The 9127-nt window shown below is 39.5% G+C and overlaps 2 protein-coding genes across 3 annotated transcripts in view; one reads left to right on the forward strand and one right to left on the reverse strand.

Annotated features, from left to right (window-relative positions):
* LOC118413262 (beta-centractin) overlaps positions 1–4511 on the reverse strand; it is a 9285-nt gene extending 4774 nt beyond the window's left edge. Inside the window, exons 1-9 of the mRNA XM_035816511.1 lie at positions 4348–4511; positions 3361–3425; positions 3128–3203; positions 2838–2876; positions 2243–2329; positions 1717–1779; positions 1335–1396; positions 424–640; positions 53–145 (exon numbers count right to left, since the gene is read on the reverse strand). Of these exons, the coding sequence (XP_035672404.1) occupies positions 53–145; positions 424–640; positions 1335–1396; positions 1717–1779; positions 2243–2329; positions 2838–2876; positions 3128–3203; positions 3361–3425; positions 4348–4395 (750 nt within the window). The 5' untranslated portion in view covers positions 4396–4511. The remainder of the gene's footprint in view (positions 1–52; positions 146–423; positions 641–1334; positions 1397–1716; positions 1780–2242; positions 2330–2837; positions 2877–3127; positions 3204–3360; positions 3426–4347) is intronic.
* Positions 4512–5274: 763 nt separating this feature from the next.
* LOC118413258 (suppressor of fused homolog) overlaps positions 5275–9127 on the forward strand; it is an 8627-nt gene continuing 4774 nt past the window's right edge. Inside the window, exons 1-3 of one of the 2 annotated variants that reach the window (XM_035816505.1) lie at positions 5275–5633; positions 8167–8301; positions 8716–8867. In XM_035816505.1, coding sequence (XP_035672398.1) covers positions 5422–5633; positions 8167–8301; positions 8716–8867 — 499 coding nt within the window. In that variant the 5' untranslated portion in view covers positions 5275–5421. The remainder of the gene's footprint in view (positions 5634–8166; positions 8302–8715; positions 8868–9127) is intronic. The other variant, XM_035816504.1, reaches the window with a different exon arrangement.

Here is a 9127-nt window from a genome sequence, read left to right on the forward strand (position 1 = left end):
ACCTATCACTTGAAGATACAAACTAACTTCAACTGTCAAATTCTACATGTACCTCGAGTGAACTGCCATCTGGTAGTGCATACTGGGTCTTCTCTGTCTCCATGGTCTCTTCCTTCTGCGGGTTGCTAGACAGGTAACATGCTCTCTGGAATAAAACCACAAACAAGTTCATGTATTTTTGCCAAAGTACTTTAGGTAAATATGAAAAGAGCTGGAGTTGAACCATGTGTACACATAAATACTTCACAGGGAAAATAATTTGTCATCTTTTCATAATGATTTAACTATGAATTCTATAATCAACTGAACTCACAATAGAATTTCTATAAAATATGAAAAACTATTTGATGGATAATATTTCAAACTAAGATGATGACCAGGGGTTTCTTCAAAGTACATGTTGAAGTCACACAAAGCTGTTACCTCCTTGATGGTTTTGACGATCTCCATCTCAGCAGAGGTGTGGAAGTTTTGTCCCTCCTTTCTCAGCAGGAGCCGCAGGTACCGCGTGACATCCCGTCCGGCGATGTCTACTCTCATGATGGAGTGGGGCATGGCGAAGCCCTCGTAGATCGGCACTGCATGGGTCACACCATCTCCTGCATCCAGCACCACGCCAGTTGTGCGCCCTGTCGCATAGCTTAGGAACAAAAGGGAAAACTCAGTCTTCTGCTGCAGTTTGTACACCAAGTCAAAAAGCTTGTCAAAGTGTTGGGACTGCATAAATAAGAGTCTAGTCAAGTACTAATATTCAACTCTCAATGTTTTGCAGCCAATTACTGTACATCCTTACAAGTTGAATGTGAATTGTAGGTGGTTAACAGCAAATACATGTTAATCACACAACAAAAACTCATCATGGTTTGAATAGATATAAAAAAAAGTTAATAAAACAACTCCATAACTTCACTTACCCACTTGTAAATTTCCTATTACATTTTACAACTTGACAACAAATTCTTGTAATGAAATGTAAGAAATCAACTACAATGTTCCAACAAAAGAACAAATGCTAAAGCAAAACAAGCAACACACGGTGGGCTCAGTATATTACTAAGCATCTTCAAACCACGGAGAGGTCTCTTTTTCATGATCTCATCATTGCCCATGGATGAAAAAGAAAAAGAAAACAAGAATTTTTTACGCAAGAACAGTCACCCTGTTAGTAAAATGCAGCACACGATTTACAGAGAAGTATTTGTTGCAGCATACTCTGCCAGACTTTGATCAGATATCATGCTTTTTAACTTCTTTTCTCTTCCAGGACAATGCCAAGATCATGCCAAAGCTCAAACAGAACTGCCACACCCAGAGATAATTCTTTCTTAACTTACAGACTGAGGACTGCCTGCATTGAGATGAACAGGGCTGGCACGTTGAAGGTTTCGAAAAACACCTGAAAAAAGCAGAAGATTAATCTGATTGTTAAAAATCTGTTATCAAAAGGCATAAAGGGTGACATGCACATTTTTGTCCAATTTCTGCATTATCTGTAATTACAATCTATCTATTTTTTAGAGATTTTTTAGAGTCCCCCCAGTAAAGTTTCCCCTCATTTTTACACTCTTCCCAATATTATGTCTGGTCCATTTCCATAAATTTTGACAACTGATAGATAAAAAGAACAACAATGTACCTGATAATACATGTCTAGCACAAAGGCACCACAGTTTATACAGCCTTAGCTTGTTGTAATGTGACTGGCTAAAGTCTCACCTCTGCAGCCTTTTCCCTGTTCCTCCTGGGGTTGAGTGGAGCCTCAGTCAACAGTACGGGATGCTGGGGTTACAGGGAAAAGGTATACATGACTTTGTACATCTGTGACTTCATATACATGGAATTCCACTGATAGACAATCAGGTAACAAGTCACCACATGGTGTTTACAAAGAACTTCTGATAAGTTGTTCCTACTTCCAGTCTCTAACACAATTTCACTATGCATGCCATGGGAAAATAAAATGTATTTCTGTTTTCACTGAAATAATGTTATATAAATCAAAATGTCATTCTAATGTTTGAAATAATGTAATGTATGTCGTCAGTTTTGTCTCTCCAGTACATGAAGATGCCAATGACAAATTAAGATGGTTAATATGATAATTTACACAGAAATGAAATCCCTTAAAATCTATACTACCATCTGACACACCTGTTCAAGTTCATACATTTCATTACAACATTGGTTGGTTATCAAGACTAAGATACATCATACAAAGATATTCTCTAATAAAAAAACATACCTCTTCAGAGAAGGTTTGGAGCTGGTCCTTAGAGTAAATGTACTGCCATATCCTTTCCATGTCATTCCAGTCTGTCACTATACCATGCTGTGATACACAGAAGATCACAAGTTATCACAATGATTTCAAACAACCGGTTTTCAGAGTTGCCTTAGCTCTACCAATGGCAAAAAGGGTAAAAAAAGTGACATCAATATGCCTAGTATGCCAACACATTACATATATAAATGGCAAAGTGTTTTGTGTCCATTCTCCTATGCAGAGCTTCACCCATGCACTTTACAATCTCTGCTCAAGTGGGCTGAGACTCCCACTTTTGTAGGTGTGGCCTCTTAGTCTTACTACCTGTCAGTACAAGAAAAAGACTAAACATTTCCTTGAGATAAAGCCAATTCTCTGATTGGCTGACAGCTGGTTTGAGGCCAGTCCAAATAAAAGTGGAAGCCTCCATCAGCCTAGTTTAGCCTCCCTAAGGTATGTTGCATGGCCCATGGGTGAGGCTCTGGTCTGTATAGATTGTGTCAAGACTCTACATATTTCAACCTGCAGAGAACAAACACACAAACATACACAGTACATAATAGTTCACTATTACCTCCATTGGGTACCGGATAGTCAACAGGCCTCTGTGTTCCTGAAACAGAGTTCAAACAGAGATCTCAAACCACCATAATATACATTTGTATGTAATAATTCACCAAAAATATTTTCAAAAGAGGAAGACGAAAAAAGGCAAAGACAACAGAAAAATATATTCATACACGAATATCACCAACAGTTTTGAAGCCCAATGATCCTTTATTTCTGCTTTGTCACTCGGAACTTCATAGACAGAGACTAATAGTAACATGTACATGTGCTACTATTGTAGATGTGTTCACTTACCTCAGCCTTCGGTCCAATGAACATGTCTCCTTCCAGTGCTCCAGCCATCACCCGTACATGCTTAGGACGACCAATGCTGTGTGGAGTAGAAGATGAACACAGTTCACTTTAAGACAAGTTTATTACCATATCATGTGTCACCAACCTTTTTTTAAACTTAAAGCAAATATACTCCCGTGCAAGAGAGGATAAACCATAATTACAAATGAGCAAATATGAGAACTGATACTTACTAGTTTGGAAAGTGGTACTTTGGGATTTGATCCCCAGCAAAACCAGCTTTCACCACTCCAGAGCCCTGAAATATTACAAAGAAAGTTAAACGCCAGTCACTACCAATTAACTGGTCAATCTCATAGCAGATGTTGGAGTGATTTCCCCCTATGGCTGGATTTTCTGACAGTCACTAACACCAAGCAGATGTTGGTTGAAACATTTTCTGACTGCTGGGATACTCACTCCGAGTGTATCAGGCAACCATATTATTTTTTTACCCAACATCTGCTTGGAGATTTTTATCTCCATCACAAACTTCTGTTGTAGTGTCCTTAAAAATGTGTAAATTAGCAGCATACGGAAGTAAATTGAAAGTCAATCCCGATGATTTATTTGTGGCACTGGTACACTAAAAGGTAGATGGCAGGCTAAGTCTACAGAATCTAGTATCCTGGTACATGTTATACTGGCACAGATGCTGAAATGTTATAATGAAAAATACTATGAAAAATTCAAATTTCAATATTCAGATCAGCGATTGTTGCTGGGCTTCACTTATCATCTTGCATGCCCCAGTCCCTAACATCAGACATACCGTCGAGGCATACATAAAACTGCGCTGTCTAACGCAAATCCCTCCATCTAATTGCGTTTATAACTGAGTTATGCTGATGCTATTCCCCATCAGGTCTGCTTCCGGAAAGTTTATCTATCAAATATGCATGCAGAACACGTTCCACATCAGACGTTTGGGATGGTTCAGGAGACATCTAACAGACTAGGTCAACATATTGTTTACGTTCGCTTGTTTTTGTGAGAGACAGTGAACTGTACTTGCCACCGAAAGTGTATAGATAAGCTAAGCCGAGATCGATTCAACCGTGCCACAAGTAGTGGAGTCGGACATGTTGGATTTGACAGAGGAAGCCACAAGTTACAAATTTACGTAGCAAAGTTATTTCAGATTCTAGGTGAGTGAAACTTGGTCCGAAGTATGAACTTACATTGTCGATCACAACTGGCTGGTTGGCGATAATGTCGTAAGACTCCATGGTGAGTAATTTGTAGGCACAACTCTGCCCGCCTTCTGCAGGCTTCTCCGGTAGTGATGGGAGGGTCTGGCCCCGCGAACGGTATGGTGGGATAGCTGGGTGACGTCATTCTTTAGCGCAGCAAAGAAAATCTTTTACTCTGAAATTTGAAAAAGAATTAACAAAACCACATATACATGATATCAATAACTTAAAATACATACAACGCATTATTTTGTCATTATAGTTACGATGTACTGTTTTTCCTTTCTTATACAGTCGAAAAGGCTTCAGAAACTTCGTTGCATTTCTGTGCCGTTAGGTCAAAGTTGTTTTCTGGACTAGTTCATTTGTCATACATAGGGGTGAACGATTGCTACCCGTGTGTTTGATTTGTCATATATTTGCTGGGTACATGCCATCACAGATAACATCTCAGTGCATGATATAGTTGAGTCATGATTTATAGCTGTAACTGCATAAGCAACTGGAAAACTTTTCCATTAGTTTTTTCACCGTTCAACTCCTGCAAAAATTGTCAGAAATGCAGTCATTCCTGCAGCAGTTTGTCGTCTGCTTTGAGATGATAACCCGCCTCAAAAACTCTGACTACAAATCGCGAAGAAAGAGGACAACATAGAAATTTCCTACATGAGGAAAACTTGTCCACAGTGTGAAAAGTTAAACATAGATGAACGTTTACAGAACGATATGGCGTATAAAGTTGTGCCCTAGACACAAGGTGGGTGGTCTCTGACTGCTTGGAAGGAAGGAAAAGCAAGTTTAATTGATTTACTGCCTGTACTCCAGCGTAGATCGGGATTTATTTCCATAAAAAGTTGGCCATTTTACATCAACAAGTTGGTCTGGGATCGGTCGACGCCTTTATTCTCTAATGAAAATTCATGAGACAATTTGTTAAGTGGCATGAAATAGGAAGACGTTTGTTATTTAAATCATAATCAAGCTAATTATCGGGGGTGCAGACGACTGTTGGAACAGCGTGAGCAGGCTGGTGTTTTGGACGGATGCAGTGAGCTCACCAAGATGGAGTCGGGTCCTCCACATCTCTCCCCTGTCCCCGGGACAGAGGCCGTCCCGCACCACCATCCCCACCCTGGGGTACCCGGAATGCCCATGCCGCCACAGATGATGCCCATGACGACCCCAGTCGGGCTCCAAGCTATCTACCAAGCCTGTCGGCGACTGTATGCCGACCAACCCAACCCGCTCCAAGTCACGGCTGTCGTCAAATACTGGTGAGGCATGCTTTGTTATGGTCATAATCAGGAGCAAATTTTCCCCTTACAGATACAATTTTCACGAAATCCCGATTCTTCATGATACAGTTAACTGACCGAAGGCCTCGGCAAGGAAGTGTGAAGCCAGGTTCTAGACGGTGTTTTGTGGGAAACCAAACCAAGCCGTTGTGGAGTTGAGGGTGGCATGCACCAGTGCGGCGCGCAGTTTTACATCATGCCGTATCAACTTGCAGCCCGCTGCCGGCCTGAAGCCACTTCCTTAGATCTAACTTAGACCGTTCCAAACGGATAGCTCAAGTTCAAAGTCTTCATTCTACAGCCAGAAGAAGATAGATGGCTCCGAGGTTTGAAACTGTAAGACGATATACCATCGTTTTATAAGCTTCCTCTTAAGTTTGAGACGATAGTGTGCAAATTAATATCATAACTTTGGGGCTGCTAGCAAAAATTAAACCCTCTAGAGCCTAGTAAAATCGTGTATAATAATGATAATAATAATAATAAACTTATGAACTTAAGATATTTTTTACCAGCCCGTAACTTTGATGGATTCTCTGTAAACCAAGTAATGTAAACATAAACTAAGACAAAATTAATAGATAAATATTGTTTATTAAATTAATTATATATTATTGTATATCATTGAACGTTAGAATAAAACTTACCATTTTGCTGCCAGCAAGTCTGGTCTGAATTTAGATGGAGTATGGTTCTCATGAGGAAACGTTAGTCAATTTCAAATTCAATCAGACCTCTTGACTTCCAAACCTGTATCTGATTTGGTATAATGAAATGTCCTTATGTGAATCACTTTTACTTATCATTTACTTTCACTTATTTTATACTACACTCCTCAGCTATCTTGTGTTAGAAAAAAATGCCATAGAAGGAGATAACAATTATTTTGAGAATTAACTTAAGGTCTATGATAAGCTGTGATAAAAGAGCATTGTACAATGATTTTTTTTTTTTCTTCTCTTAAGTAGAATTAGTGTTATTTTGATAAATCCAAGGCTGGTAAACTAAAATTGAGTGGATTTTAACTGCAAACCATTTAGGTATACCTAATCCCTTACAAGTTCCATTTCTGTAAATACAGCTTTATGATGTTTATGATCCTCTCTGTGGGGGATGTGCAGTGTGAGAGCTTTTGTTTTTCCATATAATAGCAGGTTTTACAGGGCAGGGGGTCCATGAAGACTTCATAGCTTATTCAGGATCAACTGTATTCACCATATTATCTATTGTTGTTGTTTGAAGTTGTGTTTATTGGGGCCTATTCACACCTCAGACTAGTAATTAAGAAATGTAATTAAGATCAAGGGGTCTTTAAATTGTACCATCAGGTGTTGTAATATGTTGATGTTGTGTCAATGTGAATGATGCAAAAGAGGTGTGAATAGGTACTCTGTGTATACAGTATAAAGTAAAGGTTGTTTTGTCACATATATACCTTTGTGCTGCACATCAACTTTGAGAACAGAGATGAATCATGAATGACTCATCTGTTCATCATTCTCAGCTATGGTTTTGTAAAATTTGTAATCCTCCATCTGTAGTGGAGAAGGGGTTCATTCCAAAGTTGTAAACATACTACATAGCAGTAAAATGATTATATGTAATCTGTGTAACACAATTTCTGCTGTTGGGGCTGTAACTGTCCACTCCCTGAAGAGGCCAGCTGGATGTTGGGTGGTGGACTGCAAGAACTTCAAGTAATTCAAACAAGATTTATTCAGGCTAGATTATACGTTACGTATCAAGAATTCAACCACAGCCCCATACAAATGTAATCTGTATGGGTAACTCTGTATCTATGTGGTCTGTACATTATTCATATGTATATAATGTATAGTCTATTGAGTGACTTGGTGCACAATGGAGGAAGGCCATAACCTTTGCTGGAGGTGGTGTTTTTGGCCCCTCTGGAAACACTCATTAAAATGTAAACCAGATAGTGACTCTATAATGTGATTGAACAGTTAGTGGTTAAGCTCGGTTGGGGGCAGTCCTATCAATAGTATGTAGAGGTCATGTCCATGTCAGTGAGTCAGTGGCCAGGTCCTGGGAAAGTTGCCTGCTCTCCATTTTGGATATACCCTGCAGTTATGAACAGACTGATGTCTGTGTGGGAACAGAATTCTTTCTTCAGTCTGACAGATTCTTGTTGGAATGCTCCCAAGTAAAGTTACAAATGTCAAAACTCAGTCCAAGAAGACAGCTAGAATCTGGTCTGTGTGGTAACTATAACAAAAATTCTTCTGAAAGCTTATGTGTCAAAAATAGGAAAACTGAGTCAAGGGACCTGCCAACCTGTGGTCGATAATTAGTCACATTGGCCTGGTGGTCCGTATGTAAAAGTGGGTACTTGTAAAGGTCTAACTGACTAACAGATGTCTGTCTGTCCTATTCTGGTACATGCCGTCAGCCAGTACAATGGGATTAAAAATTAGTGTTACTTAACAGTTAACTATCTGTGCAGTTTCATTTTATTAAAATAAAACGATAAACTCTGTTTTCTGCTTGCCAGGTTGGGTGGGCCGGATCCACTGGACTACATCAGCATGTATTCTAACCCAGGAGACCCAAACAGAGGCATCCCTGCACACTGGCATTATGTCAGCTTTGGCCTCTCGGATCTGTACGGGGATGGCAGAGTGCATGAGTAAGTACCATATGTTTGTCTTCATGTTCATGTCTAGGTCCAGACCCGGACCTAATTGTCTGAAAAGTTGTGAATGGGTGATACAATATGAATACAACTTAAAATAACATTTTGAAATCCTGTCTTCATGTAAACTCCGTAAGTTTGACTGTAGAAACTTGGTAAACATGACTATAAACTCTGCTCTACTTCACTCTTGTTATTTTTTTTTTAACCGATAAGTGCCAAAATGTATACCCCTGCCAATATAATATGGTCATTTTCTTCTGGAAGGTCCTTGGGTCCACTGATATTTTTCAGGTCTGGTTCTTCAGACCAGTCCAACAAGAAACTGGTTTTGTACTAGTACATTATACACATGTTAGATTTACTTAAACCATTACTAAATCTTGTGATTTTGTCTCCTACTTGTAGATACACAGGCCCTGAAGGTCCAAGTGGCTTTGGATTTGAGTTGACAATCCGACTGAAGAAAGAGACAGGTGAAACAGCCCCACCCACCTGGCCTGCTGCCCTGATGCAGACCCTGGCTAGATACGTCTTCCAGTCAGGTGAGGAGAGCAATCGTAAGGACATTTTTCTACATTTCATTGTGTGTGTCTTATTACTGTGTGTTGTGTGGAGACAAAATCCATGTTGCGTCTGTTTCACATGAAGTTTTAGGTAGAGAAAGAGATAGCAAGTCAAAACAGGAAGAATTGTTTCCTTGACGTGTAAAGACCTCAGGTGGCTTTTAGAATGACATGCACTGAGTTTCCCTTGTAGTTTATTCCTGCAGTTACAACTAGTAGTACAAGTTTTAGTTTATTTGTTAAGAAATAGGAAA

The sequence above is a fragment of the Branchiostoma floridae genome, chromosome 4 (assembly GCF_000003815.2).
Source record: "Branchiostoma floridae strain S238N-H82 chromosome 4, Bfl_VNyyK, whole genome shotgun sequence".
NCBI classification, from domain to species: domain Eukaryota; kingdom Metazoa; phylum Chordata; class Leptocardii; order Amphioxiformes; family Branchiostomatidae; genus Branchiostoma; species Branchiostoma floridae.